General features: G+C 42.2%; 1 protein-coding gene across 3 annotated transcripts; it reads left to right on the top strand.

Annotated features, from left to right (window-relative positions):
- The first annotated feature begins 582 nt into the window (after positions 1 to 582).
- LOC101944728 (acetylserotonin O-methyltransferase-like) lies at positions 583 to 17,579 on the top strand. Of its 3 annotated transcripts, none has more exons than XM_065580748.1 (9): positions 583 to 688; positions 1,559 to 1,815; positions 1,913 to 2,087; positions 8,297 to 8,426; positions 9,832 to 9,900; positions 10,471 to 10,589; positions 13,242 to 13,382; positions 15,344 to 15,466; positions 16,212 to 17,579. In XM_065580748.1, exons 2-9 carry the CDS (start codon positions 1,744 to 1,746, stop codon positions 16,421 to 16,423), a joined length of 1,041 nt encoding a protein of 346 aa, XP_065436820.1. In that variant the 5' UTR covers positions 583 to 688; positions 1,559 to 1,743; the 3' UTR covers positions 16,424 to 17,579. The 3 variants fall into 3 exon arrangements, with proteins under 3 accessions (XP_065436820.1, XP_065436819.1, XP_065436821.1); XM_065580747.1 differs by having other exon boundaries at positions 584 to 693; XM_065580749.1 differs by having other exon boundaries at positions 588 to 693; positions 1,682 to 1,815.
- The last annotated feature ends 795 nt before the right edge of the window (positions 17,580 to 18,374 follow it).

The raw sequence follows: 18,374 nt of genomic DNA, 5'->3' as shown, positions 1-18,374 counted from the left end.
AGTATGAGATTCAAAACTGATCAAATGAAGTGTTTTCCCCCACACTGTCTGTGGCACTCATTGCTACAGGATACCACTGAGGCCAGGAGCTTAGCTGGATCCAGAAAAGTAGTCAACTTTTATATAGATAAGACTATTCCTCCTGTTCCCTCCTCCTTCTTAGCAGGCCCAAATATGCCTGCAATGCACTCCCACAGTCCCACCCCTTACAGCTTAGGGTCATGTTCCATTTTGGGCCTGGGGTCTTCATCCCACCCCTTTTGTACCCCATGGGTGGGGTAAGGAGTGAGGTTGTGCTCTTGTCAGTATTTCTTTGGTCTTTTAGTGTTTTATACCTCCCTGTCCCCCACACCTTTGCCCCTCCCAACCGATTGCTTGATTTTGCCTTGAGATAGTGGTTGAGGCAATCTTAAAGTGTGCTCTGAGTAACACTTTAACTGCTCTATTCTGTTCCCATTGTACTAACAAATCCAGCTGACTAGACAGAAGCAACATCACAGTGTCCTTGTCCCTTGTTTACACAGATTAGTATAAGTATCAAAAAGTCAACCCCAAAATTCTATTCCAGGCTAACAAACAGACCTATATATTAACACTGATCCCTGGGTATTGGGAGATAGGAGGATAATTTTTCTGGAAGCAAGTCATCCCTCAGACACCTTAACCTGGACTGAGTTGACTTTTTGAGGTGAGGTAAGCGGAGTGGGTTTGGGACTCAGCCTCATCTGTGGCACTGTAGTTTGCCTCACCAGCTGAAGGCAATGAGTACAGAAGTCATGTGTTGGAGACCATGTGACTAAGAACCAGGCTTACTGGGAGATATAAGGGCAGCCTGGGTTTAGTCAAGAGAGAGACTTCAGGGAAAGCAGATGTGGGTCCAATTGCACCTGCCCTGCACCCCAACCCTCTGCCCCAGCCCTGAGCCCCCTCCTGTACTCTAAACCCTACATCCCCGGCCCCACCCCAGAGCCTTCACCCCTAGCCAGAGCCCTCGCCCCCTACACCCAACCCTCTGCTCCAGCCCTGAGCCCCCTCCTGCACCCCAAACCCCTCATCCCCAGCCCCACCCCAGAGATCACACCCCCAGCCAGAGTCATCACCTCCATTTTGTGTCACCCATCACCTCCATATTGGTTCACATAACAAAATTCATTCCGCAAATGGACCTCAAAAATTAGAGGGAACACTGCTTGTGGGGGGGAGGGTCGCAAGGTTATTGTGGGGATGTTGCAGCATGATATGGTATTGCCACCTTTACTTCTGCACTGCTGCCTGTAGAGCTGGGTCCTCAGTCAGCAGCTGCCACTCTCCAGCCACCCAGCTCTGAAGTCAACAGTGCAGAAGTAAGAATGGCGTATTATGGTATTGCCACCTGTACTTCTGTACTGCTGCTGGGCGCCACCTTCAGAGCTGGGTACCCAGTCAACATCTGCTGACCCCGGCGAGCCGCATGCCACATGTTGCCGACCCCTGGTTTAGTGCATGAGCCTCTACTGCATGAGTTAAAAGCCTAATAGATAAGGCTGTAGCGTGGACTAATTTTCTCTCTCCCTCTAAGTGCTCTCTGTGCCACTAGATGGGACAGAACAACACACCTCCATCCCAATTCCCCTGGGGAAGAGGCTAGGGACACTCCTGACCAATCAGATTAAGTGAACTGCCCAGTGTGATCTGTATCTAGTAGAAACGAAGGTTATTTGAACAAGAAAGGCAAGAGGATCTCTCACAGTGCGCTGAAGGAAAATGAGCTCCACACAAGACCTTGACTATCCTCAGCTCTTATTTCAATACAAGAATGGGTTTTTAGTCTCAAAGGTAAGATTACAAATAATGCCTGGAAATTATATTAAAACTCATCAGGGAGCATCTGCACTTTCTCTTACTCCACTGCTCCATCCCTGTTTGCTTTCAGATTATGTTTACTGCCTGTGAATTGGGAGTGTTTGATCTATTGCTGGAGTCAGAAGGGCCCCTGTCTTCAGATGCCATTGCTGAACGGTTGGGCACCAGCGCCAGCGGAATGGAACGGTTGCTTGATGCCTGTGTGGGATTAAAGCTCCTGGGAGTCGAAATGAAAAGTGAAGGAGGTAATGTTGTGGGGAAGGGAGAAGACTAACAATTAAATCACTGTTGGTTTTAAGGCCTCATTAAAGAGTATGTGTGTGACTGAATTATAATATTAAAAGCAAAAATGCCAGAATGAGGGAAAAGGTACAATGTGATTTGAGAAATCTCAAAGCAGCAGATTTACAAAAACTGAACTTGGATAGGAGTAAGAGAGTAAAACAGATGCATAGTCACTTTTCTACTTCTCCTAAGAACCTATTTAACTCATTGGACCAAATTCACAAACAATAGTAATTACCCATGTGTAAGGGAATTTGAGTCTAAGCAGCTGTAAGGGAATCTCTAAGAGCACGTTGTAAGATGTCTAATGAATATATAGTCTGGAGGCCAGAGGATGGTATTAGTTACACTAATTTAGACTTCTTTAAGATCTCCCGCTAACTTGGCCAATTGTCTTTATATCTTTATATTAATTATCTTTATTACATAAAGTGCAGTTTCAGATTTCCTGAGCTAAAGATAAGAGGTCAGATCCTGAGCTGGTATAAATGGGTGGAACTCCATTGAAATTGACAGAGCTATGCCTGTTTACCCTGTCTAAAGGTCTGAAGCTCTGCAGTGTGAAGTGTACTTTAGAAATATTTAGAGATAGCTTAGAAAGAGATGTGTTCAGACAAAGTAACCCTGACTGAAAATCTTATGTATACAAAGAAACTTCTTTGCTGTGTGTTCTCTGCTTTCAGCCTGAATTGTGCCCTCAGTACACTATTTAGCAGGCACAAATAAGGAGAAAAGCCCACAGACAGCAGGAAAAGACTGTACCAGATACCTCTACTCTTCCTGATCTGTTGTATTCCATATGCAGCAAACGCTGGTAGATCTTTCCGTAAATTCCACTCACACATTTTGCTGACGGAAGCAGCAGTAGCATGCTTTAAACAAACAAGAACATTGTTTTTTTTTAAAAAAATTTGAATTAAACACAGGAAGCATACAAATGTTGTTGTGAGTAGGGTTTTCAAACAATACATAACTTGTAACATTGTCTTTGGATAATTTCAAAAATCCGCAGTTTCAAATGAGCAATTTTAATAAGTGAATGACAAATGTATTCAGCGTTCATGCCAGGCCCCGTGCATACAAACCTCTTTACAGTTGTTGTACTTACTTAGGGTTACCATATCTAATAAATAAAAAAAGAGGACCCTCCACGGGCCCTGGCCCCGCGGCCGGAGGCTCTGCTCCTCCCCTGACTCTTTGGCTCTGTTTAAGAGCCGAGCTGCCCCAGCGCTACCGGCTTCGGGCAGCCCCCATGCCTCCGGACCCTGCGCCGCTGGAGCCCGGGAGGGGAAGTGCCCGGCCGGCGGCTGGGGTCCGGAGGCAAGGGGGCTGCCTGAAGCCCATAGCGCTCGGGCAGCTCAGCTCTTAAACAGAGCCGAAGAGTCAGGGGAGGAGCAGAGCCGCCATTTTCCCGGACATTTTCGGCTTTTTGGCAATTCCCCCCGGACTGGGGTTTGAGTGCCGAAAAGCTGGACATGTCCGGGAAAAAGAGGACGTATGGTAACCCTAACTTACTTGCAACCTCAGACTGCTCCTCATAGATCACACACACGTACACGCCCTCCCAGCTATCAAGCTCTCAGGAGATCCTCTCCCCAATCCTTCCATGGAAATCAAGCAGTGTTTGAAGTTTCAAAAACAGACTCCAACGAGAAACTGCAGAATTGGAATTAATTTGCAAACTGGACACCATTAAATTAGGCTTGAATAAAGACTGGGAGTGGATGGGTCATTATACAAAGTAAAAACTATTTGTCCATGTTAATTTTCCCCATACTGTTACTCACACCTTCTTGTCAACGGTTGGAAATGAGCCATCCTGATTATCGCTACAAAAGTTTTTTTCCTTCTGCTGATAATAGCCCACCTTAACTGAGTACTCTCATTATAGTTAGTATGGTAACACCCATTTTTTCATGTCCTCTGTATATATATATCTTCCTACTGTGAAAGTTACTAGTGACCCCCCTTAATAGCTAGTAGCCGTTATGTCAGCCAGCGGCCATTAGAAAAAAGCAAACACCTTAAATACACAGTAGCCTGAACTTTTCAACTGTCTTCAACTGTAAAAGGCAATCAAAAATCTAAAAAAGTTAATTGTGTCCCTTTTTAAGTAAAAAATTTTAAGCTATAAATAGCTTTAAATCTAAAAGCAAGCCAAAAAGCATCTATATTAATGCAATTTTCTAACTAATAAGGCAAAAGCCACTAAAACCTGAGCTGCCTATAAAACAAATACAAAAAATATAAAGTAATTCCTCTGTTTTGTCTAAAATCAACAAAAATATATGTATATAAAAAAAATATTTTAAGCAATAACTAACTGCCCCAAAAAAGTAAACCTCTGTTCTTTTGTCTTTCAAATCATCAAAAAACAAAAACAAATGCCAGCTAAATACAATTCAACGTACCATGCATTTACTGGCGCAATAAAAATTATTTTTGTGTTCCATGGCCAAAATTATTGTTAAAATTTGCATACCAACAGTCTTTAAATGCAAAAACATAAAAAATTAACCCACTCCCCATATTGCCCATGGGATCCTTCTGGCTACCTCAAATTTCTAGCCAAAGGGCTAAAAAAAAAAAAAAAAAGCTATTAAACACCAAAGGTTGTACCGAGTGGACTCCTCAAAAGTGGGTGTGCTTGTCCTGGTTTGTTGCTCCAAAGCTCTATAATAAAGTAATTTTACTAAAAGGGTATACATAGCATACATTAAGTAGTAAAACTAATGTACTGTATAATAGCAATATGTATGTGTTCATTATTAAAAAAAAGTATATAAGTAAAAAATAAAAATTTCCTTTGTAAATTAAAAAAAGCCAAAAAAACCCCAAAACAAATTAAAAAAAATCGCTAGCAAGTTCAGTCCAAAAATAAAATGCTGGCCCCATTCAAAAACACTGCCCACAGCTAAAACCTGGCTAACTGCCAAGAAAAGGGGGGGTCTAAATGTGCCCAAGCAACTATAAAATCTGCAAAACACTGCCAGGCATTAATAAAATAGTTAGGTTTCTTTTCTCACAAATAAAAGAAGTGCTACCCAAAAACCCTAGCAGCCCTGCCGTTCATTAAAACAAAAAAACTAAATCTATGTAAAAATCCACCAACAAAAAACTGCTTTGGCTCCATGCTAAAAAGGCCCTTTCCAAGTCCTGTTAACCACCAACACCGCTGTAAAGTGCCCAAAACTGCCTACCTAAACCCATGCTTCTCACTGTAAAAAGACCCCTCCACCTCAAAAAAACTCTCCAACTAATAAGCCTATTTCTCCTTCTAGCTCTGCTGTGCCTTTTAAAGAGCAAAAAAACAAAACAAAAAAAACCAAGGTAAAGTGCTAGTAACTTCTCCCTTGTCCACTGACAAACCTACTGTGCCTTTAAATTTTTTCAAATAACGCAAAGCCATTAGAATAATGTGCTAGTAACCTCTCCCCTATATAATACTAAACCATAACTGTTTCAAAAAACAAAACAAAACAAAAAAACACTTGCTTCATTAAAACCACCAAAATCCAGAAATTCCTGCCTACAAAAAACATTAAAAACTAACCCTAATAAAAAAACAAAAAATTATACACTAGGAAAAAAAAACTTATAAAACCCATGCTTAATAATATGGTATAATACTACACCAAAAAAAATGTATTAAAATATCAATAAACTGTAATTAACACTACACTAAAAACTGTTAAATTTTTATTACCCTTATCCAGTTTCCAGATCACCTCTACATACCCAAATTGCTCACAGGGGGCTGCCATTAAATTAGCACAACAAAAAGCTTAGGTTATTTCCTCTAAAAAAAAAAAAAAAACTTAACCGAATCCCTTTGGGATGGGGCCAATAATGCAGCAGCAGTTTAAAATATTTTTAAAAACCAAAAACATAATAAAAAATTGGAGCCCAGCTAACCCAAGTACAAGCTAAAATTAGTAAGTTACATGTTATCTTCGCCCTTAGTTCTATAACCCAAAAATTGCTAACAAAAATGGTATTAAATATCACTAAAGCTAAAAAAGCATTGCAATAAAATCTAGCATATTCAGGCTTGGCCCACTGCCCTTACAAACACATCAAAAATACTATCTAATCTGTGGCCATAAAAACATACTTTAAAACTTTCTAAGTAAAAATGCAAACGTTCTCAATGCTTCTTCCAAGCATATAAACCAATTGGGAGGGGGGGTGGGGGGGCTTATGCTCACATAAAAAAAAATGTTATTTCTATGTTAATCATTCCAGCTTAATTAAGCAAAATTTACACGCCATTAAAAATGCAGCTGTTATTTTCCATGCTGTATCTCTTAATCACACCTTTAATTTTAAAAACCTCCTTCCAAACCTTAGGTCATAGATTATGGGGCTCTTTCAAACAATTGTTAAATAAATTCTTTTCTTTCTTTTCTTTCTTTTCTTTCTATGTGTTATTTAAATAATAATACAATGTGCCAAATGCCTGTGTAATGCTATAATCAAAAGCTCTGCTGTCCATAAAAAAACCCAGTATCTGTCCCTCCAGCTTAATCGCAAATTGCATAACGGGCCTGACAACTTTTAAACTTGTCAGGCCCGAATTGCCGTTATGTCAGCCAGCGGCCATTAGATAAAAGCAAACACCTTAAATACACAGTAGCCTGAACTTTTCAACTGTCTTCCCTTTCAAGGCCTTAAGGTAGTTGAAGCTGGTCCCAAGCCGGTTTTCACTGACCAGATAGGAAAAGCACGGGTCTGACAACCACCAATCAAATGTTAACACGGCAAGGGCCTTTGTTTGAATGTGTATAAAGGAATGGTAAAATGTGTGTAAGACAGAGTCTTTGTACCAAGGTGCAAGGTTCTCCTTTCTTCTGCAGAATAAAGCAACTCTTCCTTATCCCTGTCTGGCTGTAATTGGCTCTCAGCTAGGTGGACCCGATGTTTCGGTGACACTACTGTGTTTTCCACTGCATGCATCCAATGAAGTGAGTCTTAGCCCATGAAAGCTTATGCTCAAATACGTTGGTTAGTCTCTAAGGTACTCCACATCCAAGAAGAGTGGCCTTTTTACACATACCTTCTCTTCTCTTAGGCCACATCTATAAGGGGAAGTTATTTTGGAATAAGGAAGGGGGAATTTAAAGTGCTATAGCCATTCCACAGTAGAATAAGAGTTGGCTTGTTCCAGTTTAGCTTGATCCACTTCCAAAGTGGATTAAACTAAGCTGTCAACATGGGGAGCTTTTACCAAACAGCTATTCCAGTCCATTTCACCATGTAGACAAGCATTTAGAAATCTGTGGCCTCTTCTGAAACCACCTACACCCTTTCCATGGCAACCAGGCCAGCTTCAGGAGCACAAATGAGGCAGCATCCACCCTGCTAATAGAAGTTCAGCTGGATGCTTCAGAGGAACTTTTCTCCGCTGTGGCAGCCGCCTGGGTGTAGAGCACACACAGGGACTCTCCTGGAACTGCCCATACCCCAGTCCTCCCCTCACACACAGTTGAGAAACAGATTTAAAGCCTAATCTGGCTCAGTGGGAGTTTGCCTGTGCTGTAAGAGAGAGAACACATTCTATACCAGCCCATATATCTGTCCATGAAAGACATATATTAAGCATAGTAAGAGCCCAAAACTTTGCATCTGTCAGATGACTCCCATAATCAGCCAGTGAGAATATTGAAATTCAGTAGGAGTAGATGGCCTCAGAAGTGTGTGAGCTACTCAAGTTAGGGATAATGGGTGGTTTTATGTCCTGGGGACTTAAGTCTCCCTCTTGGTTTCCTCATCAGGTGAAAAAAGACTGGTATGTTAGGTATTATTGCTGAAATAAGATGCTTTTGAGCACCTACACTAAAAAGCATAGTGGAAAGAGATGTCACTACAGGCGTTTGGCTTATACAGTTTCACAAAGAAATGGTGATGGTGCTGGGGTGTGCTTTTTATATCCTGGAATCCTTCATTCCAGATCTTGCAGAATCTGATGGGTAGCTATGGTATGCTATGCATGCGTGCTCCCAGACCTTCCTCTATCTCTGGTCTATCTAGAGTGGGGAATCTCCTGCAGTTTCCTTGTTGCTTTGGTTGCATTCCTACAGCTTGTTCTTGTTACACAGATTATGCTGTAAAACAGGCTTTGCACAATGACAAGTTTGTAAATGTTAACTTACCTTCTTTTTCCCTTTAGCCTTTTACAGGAACACAGAGCTTTCCAACCTCTACCTTACAAAATCAAGTCCCAAGTCTCAGTATCATTGTTTGATGTACTACTCCAAAACCATCTATTTTTGCTGGCACTACCTGACAGATGCTGTGAGGTAAGGAGATGAAATCTTATGTCGTTTGTACAAAATTCATGTGCCAACATCCATTGCAATAAAGCACTTTGCTACATTTGTGAACCTGCTCGGGAAGAGGCGTGTCTCCGGGGAAACAATAGAAAATGAAGACATATGTAACCCACACACCTCCTGGGTGACACTGACTGGTAATTGTTTGGGAAGCATGTTAAACTATTACTACACGAACTTATGTTTCCTAGTGGTTCAGTGGATGAATTCACTGCAGAGTCAGGAAACAGACTTCTATACTATGATTATTTGGTGTGTCTCACGGGGAACATTTAATCATGATAATAGTTTCTGTGGAGGGAAGCCCTCGGCCAGGCAAATGGTGATGAATAGTGACTGAGGGATGCTTGCAGGGATTCTAATTGGTTATGTTGCCAAAGGCAGAAGAAAGTGAGGAAGGAAGTCAGTGTATATTGGGCCAGAATCTCAGCCTGTACAACTCAGCACAGCTCTTTATGGAGCTGTGTCAATTACACCAGCTGAGGATCTGAGCCCTGTCTCTGGTATATCAAATAGCAGTTGTGTTTCCTTCCTCTTCGTGGTGTCCAATAATGAACATAAAATAATAACAAAGAAGAGACTGATTTCCTTTCTGAATCTTCTGGGGTGGCACAGACAGCGTTCAGAATGAACAAGTCAGGGGTTCTCCCCACACTCAGTTTTATTTGAGGCCTCGGGATGCAGCCAACTGATGATGGTGGCCACGCTGCCCTGTGGGCCAGGAGCTCCATGGCCACCAGGGGCCTGAAGTCCCACTGGGGGCCCTGGACTGGGATCCCAGGTGCCCTGGGACTGGGAGCCCAGCTGCCCTCTCTACCCTTGGGGGCTCCACTTCCCCCATGGATAGGGGCCAGGACCTAGGCTGCCCCAAAGGGGTCGTACTGCACCACCTGCCGAAGCATTGGGCCCCTGAAGCCCCATTGCCCTGAGAGCCCCGCTGTCCCAGTAATGGGGGCTGGAGTCCGATAGCCTGAGGGCCAGGGGCTGGAAGCCCGGCTACCCAAGGGGACCCCGCTGCCACCAGATGGGGGATGGGAATCTCGCAGCTGCCACTGTCCTGGGGGCCTCGCTTCCCCATGGATGTGGGTTGGGAGCTTGGCTGCCCCAGGGGACCCTGTGCCCTGACTCCTGAAGCGCTGGGGCCTCTGAAGCCCTGCCACCCCAGGGACGAAGTACCTGCTGCAGGCATCCCCGTGGCTGGAGGAAAAGCGGTTGGTGGCCGCATTTCAGAATCCCTGATCAAAGCAATAATATAAAGGGTAACACTTATACCTTAATAAGTAGAATAAAATGAGTACCTTAATAAGCCAAAATTGTCACCAATGCAGTAAGGTGCTAAAGCAGAAATATCCCATATTTATTTTTCTTTAAGGGATGGGAAAAACCAGTATGATCGAGCATTTGGTATTTCCTCAGAAGACCTCTTTGGGGCTCTCTACAGGTAATAATCAATTTAGTGTTGGGAGTTTTATGCTTTTCTTTTATGTGGATGACTTTTCTATTTTGTATTACCACTTTGACTGTGAAATATGGTGATTAGTCTCATTCACATGAAAACCCCGTCATTTCAATGGCATCCAGTGTTGAGTCTCTGGTATGTCTAAGGTGCTCATCACCTTGGTATCTAAGCATCAAGTTCTTACTGGCAGCCTATCATGAACAATTTGCTATGTAGAATATTTGGTAGAATGGAAAATTCTGTTCAATGAAAAACAGCTGGCGACCCTTAGGCCTAGCATCATAGCGCACTGCTAGATGATAAGTGTAACTTACAGTAAGTCTCATTAAAATGTAGGATATGAAACAGGGTGGATTTATTCTTAATATTTTGAATGTCTGCTAAAGTACGTTTATTTTAATAGTGATCAAAAGAGACGATTGTGCATGCTGGCAGAGAAACAGGGTTTAATATAGTATTTCAGCTAAAAGCACAAGAGTTATATGATGCTAGCCATCAATGAATGTGTCATAATTTCCTTGTGCTACAAATAATGTTCTTTCAAATCACTAGATCAGAAGAAGAGATGATCAAATTTATGTATTTCTTGAATGATTTTTGGACGATGTATGGCAGAGATGTGATTGCTGCATTTGACCTTTCACCTTTCACCGTCATTTATGATCTGGGAGGTAAGTGTCATCAGAACGTTGAACTGTTTTCTTTGGTAAGCTATGGATAAATACTGCACTTGTTCTATGACCTGTGTGAGTAATGGAAAAACAGGGCAGACTACATGGCCAGGATCAATCACAAAGGAAGCATTTTACATTTTGAGCCAAAGTCGTATACAAACTTGAAAATGATAAAAGCATTAGAAAGCAGAATGTTTTCCTGAGTCTAAAGAACCCCATAGATCTAAGTAGCTGCTTATTTTCCTTCTCACTGGTTTGGTAGGTTTTTCTTCTGCCATTGCTTAAGAAATTCTACCAGAACAGCTTCCAGGCTACTCTTCACTTCATTCTGTGACTTTAGGTTGGTGAATTGCCTGCATACTTCTTACCCCTAAACAGCTTTACCGTTGTCTCTGTATTTCAATCCTGTCAGGATTTATAGCACCATGCAATCTCCATTACTACGTCTCCCCTGCTGTTTTGCTCTCCCAAGTTTCTAAAACACAGAAAGCAGAAATGAAGTCTGGCTAATCTGCTCTGGCCATTTTCACTTCTCATCTCCAGAAAAACATGAATTTAATATCATGGGAAAAATCACCTTAACATATGCTGTCCTTTTAATGTAAAATAACTCAAGTCACGCTCCTCACCAGTTTCTTTCCCCCTCTGGGCTTTGTTTTTACAATACAAACAAAACCCATCCTGGACATTAACTGTATGGTAATGTTTTGAATGGTGAATACTGGATGCTGGATGTGAATCTTTTCCATTTTTAAGAGTTCAGTTATTTTGCTCATGTCTCAGTGTGGCATTTTCTATATACCAAGACCTGGCTTTGGTGTAAACCTAATGGGAGGAGGTAAGGGCTTTTGAAATCCAGCTTGTAGGGAAGGGTGCCTAGAGTTCTAATGCATTGCTACAGTGACTGTGCTGATTGTGACTATGCTGGGACACAGGAGACTTGTGTTCTATCCCAGCTCTGCCCCTGGCCTGCTGGATGACCTTAGGCAAGTCATTTCCCCTCTGTGGGCCTCTGTTGTCCCATCTGTACAATGGAGATTATGATATGTGCCTTCTTTGTGAAGGGCTTTGATATTCATAGATTAAAAGCACTATAGACTTTAAGGCCAGGTGCTAGTTTAATAGCACTATATAAGAGGCTAAGTATTATTATTATGCTACATGCCATCCTAATGACTGAAGATGGGAGCTTTAAAACAGAGGAATGGTCCGTCAGTTTTAGCTAAGGGGACTATCTGTTGTAGTAGGTCACTTGTACTTTGGCTTTTAGTTTAATCTAATGCGGGTGGAAAAAATTTCAGAATATTTTCACCAAAAAATTGAGGTTTTTGTTTTCCAGTGTTCAAAACAGACCCAATTTTATTTGTTTAAATTCTCATGTTTGATGGAAAACAATAAAATGGTGATCTCCATTTCCTCTTTACCAAAATACAGGCTTTTAGTGAAAAATACTTCTAGTTATATATTTTATTTAAAAAAAAGTCATAAACATTTCATGAAAACTAAAATTTAGATAAAATCAATATTGCACAAAAATTTCATATTTAGAATGGCCATTTCTTTGAAAGAAAACACTCTTCCTTTGAAAATTTCCAGCCGGCTGTAGTTGTATCATACTATGCTGTTTTAAAGTAATACCCTTTATGGTCCAGTGATTAGATCACAGGACTGGGAAACAGAAGAATTGGGTCTTATTCTGAGATAGGCTGGGAGACCATGAACAAATCACTTACCTTTTTTGTACTTCAGTCTCTCCTTCTATAAAAATGGATACTAACATTAACCTATCTCGCAAGGCGGCATGAATCTGAGTTCATTGCAGTCTAAGTTAAAAAATCAGTTTCACACATACAGAATGGGAAGAGACTGTCTAGGAAGGAGTACGGCAGAAAGGGATCTAGGGGTTATAGTGGACCACAAGCTAAATATGAGTCAACAGTGTGATGCTGTTGCAAAAAAAGCAAACATGATTCTGGGATGTATTAACAGGTGTGTTGTGAGCAAGACACGAGAAGTCATTCTTCCGCTCTACTCTGCTCTGGTTAGGCCTCAGCTGGAGTATTGTGTCCAGTTCTGGGCACCGCATTTTAAAAAAGATGTGGAGAAATTGGAAAGGGTCCAGAGAAGAGCAACAAGAATGATTAAAGGTCTTGAGAATATGACCTATGAAGGAAGGCTGAAAGAATTGGGTTTGTTTAGTTTGGAAAAGAGAAGACTGAGAGGGGACATGATAGCAGTTTTCAGGTATTTAAAAGGGTGTCATAAGGAGGAGGGAGAAAACTTGTTCACCTTAGCCTCTAAGGATAGAACCAGAAGCAATGGGTTTAAACTGCAGCAAGGGAGGTCTAGGTTGGACATTAGGAAAAAGTTCCTAACTGTCAGGGTGGTTAAACACTGGAATAAATTGCCTAGGGAGGTTGTGGAATCTCCATCTCTGGAGATATTTAAGAGTAGGTTAGATAAATGTCTATCAGGGATGGTCTAGACAGTATTTGGTCCTGCCATGCGGGCAGAGGACTGGACTCGATGACCTCTCGAGGTCCCTTCCAGTCCTAGAATCTATGAAAGTTTCTTAGATGCAAGATGTTATAAAAATGACCAATATTGTTATATTTGAGCATTTACCCTGTATTTCACTTTCACTATAAGGATGTGCAGGTGGTTTGGCCCAGGAATGTATTTCTTTGTACCCAAATTCTACCGTCACAATTTATGACCTACCTAAAGTAGTGCAAGTGGCAAAGGAGCGTTTTGTACCCCCAGAAGAACGTCGGATCACTTTCCATGAAGGTAAACTTGATTCATTTTGTGTGTGCTCATATGCAAAGAAAAATGTGCTGAAGGGACTGTGTTTCATTATAACAGAATCTCATGAGCAATGTATACCCTTTGAACTTGTTTACTCATCTGATGAAGCTGAGCTATTAGGTGCCAAGGATGCAAATATATTCTAAGTCCTTGAGCATAATCCCTATTAAACAGCAATGTAAAAAGAAAAACAAACTCACTCCATGCAGTGGCCTTCCTAGCCCTTCCAGGTGTCACCCTGGCGGGAGGGAGGATGTGGCTTCACTGCACAATTGTGGGCAGTCCAAAGCAGGCTAAATTGTTGAAAACAGTAGGTTGTGTAGATTAGTGCAATGTGACTGGGCACAAAGGCCCATAAAGATCTCCATGTTACATTTGAAGGGATAAATGCTGTTGGGTCATGTTACAATATACATGTGACCCACTGCCGGGTGATTTCCTCTTTAATTAGATTCACCAACCCAGTAACAAAAGAGCTCCTCTCATACCAAACTGCTTAACAAGAAGCCAAAACATGCAGTCCCCTTAAGCATTCCAGCCCCTAGTTCGCAATCCAGACAAATAGATCTTGTACAGTGAAAGGTTACTGAGTGAGACCCAATTCCCTGTACATTAAGGTTTCTCAATCTCAAAGGATTAGCCACAGGTCCCAGGTCAATAAATATTTCAGATCTTACCAAAATCATGCTGCCAGTCAATGTTTAGTAAACTAACTAAGAATGTATTAAAAATAAAGAAGAAAGTTCTAAAATAGGCAAAAGATATATACATTACAAAAAAAATTGCTAAGTCCTGAGATCAGGTTTGTAGCTTTGATGTAATAGTCTGTTGATTTGCAGAAGTCTCTCTGGCAAACTTCCAAAAGCTTGGAAGGGCCTCAGTCCCTAGCTTAGAATACTTCTTTTGTTATAAATCTACAGTGCAGAGCAGTTTGGAGCAGGAATGAGGCAAGATGGAGTTTTCTCCGCTGTAATTTATACCCTCTGCCATGTGCCTGGAAATTTACTGTCCCAAGCCAAGGCCATCATACAGGTACATGGAGAGTTACTGGCCAACATGGATTCTTAGGTCACATGTCCCCTCCACATGTCCATACATGTTTTGCTGAATCACATTAGACGCCATTGGCTCCTTGCTATCTGAGGCATCTTCAGGAAGAGGCTATCTGGAAAGATGATTCTTTCTAATAGCCCTTCCACACTTGGATAGTACATTCACAATGGGCTGTCGAGACCGGATGTAAACATCCTTGTGGGCGTCACTCCAAGAACAAACACATTTGAGATACAAATACATAGCCAATATCATAACTTCACATACAGTGATGATACATAGATTTAAACAGGATTTGTTAGCATTTTCCATTGTTATCTTACATGACATACTTTGTACAAAGTTTGTTGCAATTGTATAATAGTGATACCAGCTATGATAAATATAGTTATCCTCAATCATATAGCATCATCCATCACACCACTGTAGGGGTATGTTGGTTTTAGGTGTCTAGTTTTACTATTTAAATAGAAAAGAAATGGTCAATTTTGGAGGGTGGGGGTCAGGAGAGGAGGGGAGAGATAGAGAAAGGGGACCCAGCAGTGAAGAAGGGGAAAAAGTGGAGGGGACGGGGGATGACCTAAAAGCAAAGACAGAGAAATGTGACAGCTGGTTTATATGGCTGAAGCAGAGAGGAAACGGAGAGAGAGAGAGAGAAATGAAATCGGCATACAAGTGGATGGATAAAGAGCACATCACCAATTATCCAATACTGGGAGATTTGCCCCCTAAGTGGGATGTGAATACGCAGCATGACAAGCCAGAAGAGTGTAGCTTCCCAGCAAGTCTCTCAAACAGTTTTGGAGCTAGCATGTACTTTTCCCAGTACCAGATTGGAAATGTTTGCTTATTTAGGCCTATTTTTTGCATTCTTTTTCTTTTTGTTACAGGAGATTTTTTTAAAGATCCAATACCAGAAGCTGACCTGTACATTTTGGCGAGGATCCTGCATGACTGGGCAGATGACAAGTGTATGCATCTACTAACAAAAATCCACAAGGCTTGCAAGCCTGGTATGTTTTCCTCTTTGCAAAATACAGACTTATAGATATCATTTGGTTTGGACAGGGGTTTTTTTAAAGCGCCATTTCAATGAAAGACTTTCTCCTTTTACATTAGTGATTTGCATCCAGACCCCATCAGTAAGAATGGCCAACTTGAAAATTTGCTTCTAGCAATATTGCCGAGTTTCCAGAATTGTCCTGGCATCTCCAGGAATTAAAGATTCATCTTTATTAAAGATTATGACATCTGACAAAACCTCCATGAATACATCCATCCAAATTTGGCAACTCTAGCTTCTAGGTTTGGGCATACACTTTAGACATGCAAGGCCACATTTTTAAAGTTATTCAGGTGCCTATGATATTGGTAGGCACCCATTCAAATTTTGAAAATTGCCAATGTGCATTTTTAGATGCCTAAATTATTTTAAAACTCTAGCCATGGGGCTTGATTTTCAGAGATGCCGAGCAGCCACATCTCTGGTGCATTTCTGCTGGAGTAAATAAATGTTTCAATCACAGCTACTAGGTTCCCCTTCACTCTCTACTTTGAAGTACAGGAAATAATAGCTAATTGATGCATAGAATCCCTCTTGCTATTTCATTAACTACTGAAGCAATATAACATGATTTTTCTTTTAATATAAAGGGGATCTCTAAGGTTCTGGAAATACCTAAAAATGCTGTTGAAAAATCAGCTTTAGTGTCCTTCTCTGACAAACCAACATGTTTTTAAATCTCTTTATCCCACCAGGGGGCGGCGTGCTGTTGGTTGAAACACTTTTGAATGAAGACAAAACTGGGCCTGTAGATGCCCAGCTCTTCAATCTGATAATGTTGGTTCAAACTGAAGGAAAAGAACGAACGCCAGCCGAGTACAGCAAGCTCCTCACTGCAGCTGGTTTCAGAGAGATTCAGGTCAAGAAAACAGGAAAGCTCTATGATGCCATTTTAGGAAGAAAATAATTCTGTCTCTTCTTTCTTGCCTGTTGTTAGATGTGTACATGCAGTGAAGAGATCAGCTTTTACTAGACTGCAGCAATGAACCCCGCTCATAGTTAACCTTGTCACTTTCTTTGTACAACAATACACTGCTAGAACATTCACTCATTATGTATGTTGAGCCTACATGCAGGCCACATGCAGCTCTTTTACAGTAAAGTGCGGCTCATGTAGGCCCCCCCTAGGGTGACAGATGTCCCGATTTTATAGGCACAGTCCCCAATTTTTTGATCTTTTTCTTATATAGGCTCCTATTACCCCCCATCCGCGTCCTGATTTTTCACACTTGCTGTCTAGTCACCCTAGCCCCCACTCCCATTCGCCACCTACCATACCCCACCTGCAGCTCCCAGGTGATAACAGGGAGGGGCCGCTGCTTCAGCTCTGCAGGGAGAGAAAGCAGCAAAAGCAGCACTCTCCCTGCAGCTTCCAGCTGTTCGCTGCTGCCTTTCCCATAGCTGCAGCTTCCAGCTTGCTGGCTCCACCAGCTGCCATGCAGGGAGGAGCCCTGGTGACATCATGTGACTGCGTGGGGCCAGCAAACCCTGGCAAAAATTTGGGTGGGCATATGACCCCCCGGTGCCCCTCCCATGCATTGACTCTGACTTCTGCCCAGCAGGGAGGGGGGGTCTCGGGGCTGCAGCCCCCGGGGGTGTGCTTGCTGGGGCTCAGCACTTCAACAGGAGCAGGCCTGAAGCCCTGGCAGGCGCCTCCTCCGAGGCAGAAGCCCTGAGACCTCGCATCCCACAGGGCTGAAGCTCCAAGGCCCGGCTGGTGAACCCTGGCTCTCGAACTTCTGAAGATTGTGTTATGTGGCTCAGAGGGTCAGTACGTTTGCTGCAGGGACCACGACTGCTGCAGGGACTGACGATCTGCTAGTTTGAATGTGACTCTTGTTTGGCTCTTGACTCTAAATGGGGGACTAAAGTAATTAACACACGTTTCGCAAGAAATAGCATGTGGAAGCAACTGTGGAAATCTTATACTCCTTGCATTATACATTGTTTCTATGCTGTCAGACTTTGTACTTTTCCATTCTTTGCATGTTTAACATAACGTCTGACTGGCCTGGTTTGTACTCAGCTTTCTTCTTGCAAATATAAACTGCACATCACTGTTGGATGCACTGTGATTCTATGAAAGTTTCTACAGTGTAAAGGAAGTGAACTCTCATGTCAGGATTTGCCATCTTTCAGTTTCTTCAAATGTTTCTTAATTCAGTCTCAAACCACAGCAACAAGAAGACAGTCAGTATAACGAAAGGTATCAAATTCAAAACTAATCACCTGAAGTACTTTCCCGCACACTGCCTGTGGGACTCATTGCTACAGGATACCACTGAGGCCAGGAGCTTAGCAGGATCCAGAAAAGGAGTCGACTTTTATATAGATAAGAGTTTTGTAATACTCACTTATACAAAGCAAAGGAATTCCTGGATAACTGAAAGTAACAACTCTAGCACATACAGGCAGGACTTGACTGCCCATTAACCCCCCGATCAGACACAACACATAACATACGAGACTACAGCTTCACCCTAAAACAGAAATGCAGCACCATATGTTGGTGGAGGTGCTGTCAGGACTGATCATTATACTAACCAAAGTTGCTGTAGTAAGCATTAACAAGGGGGGCGGGGGGAAGGAGTTTTGGAAGAAATAAAAACTCTTATTCCAGCTGAGTATCAACTGATCTCTGAGTATTGGAAGTTAGGAGGATAATTTTTCTGGAAGGATGTCATCCCTCAAATATCTTGGCCTGGGCTGAGTTAACCCTTTTGGGGGGGGTGGGATGGGTCGGGGGGGGGTTTGGCACTTTAGTCTGCCTCCTCAGATGAAGGCAATGAGTACAGAAGTCATGTGTTGGGGATCATGTGACTAAGGACCAGGCCTGCTGGGCGATATAAGGGCAGCCT

The sequence above is a fragment of the Chrysemys picta genome, chromosome 1 (assembly GCF_011386835.1).
Source record: "Chrysemys picta bellii isolate R12L10 chromosome 1, ASM1138683v2, whole genome shotgun sequence".
NCBI lineage: Eukaryota > Metazoa > Chordata > Testudines > Emydidae > Chrysemys > Chrysemys picta.
This window is presented reverse-complemented; position numbering and strand designations above follow the sequence as displayed.

Bases quoted from the DNA above. Each gene is read 5' to 3' on its own strand.
- LOC101944728 (XM_065580748.1), top strand. From the start codon at position 1,744: ATGAGCTCCACACAAGACCTTGACTATCCTCAGCTCTTATTTCAATAC. The intron at 8,427-9,831 runs GTAAGGAGATGA...TTTTTCTTTAAG, and splicing joins TACCTGACAGATGCTGTGAG to GGATGGGAAAAACCAGTATG. The intron at 15,467-16,211 runs GTATGTTTTCCT...TTATCCCACCAG, and splicing joins CCACAAGGCTTGCAAGCCTG to GGGGCGGCGTGCTGTTGGTT.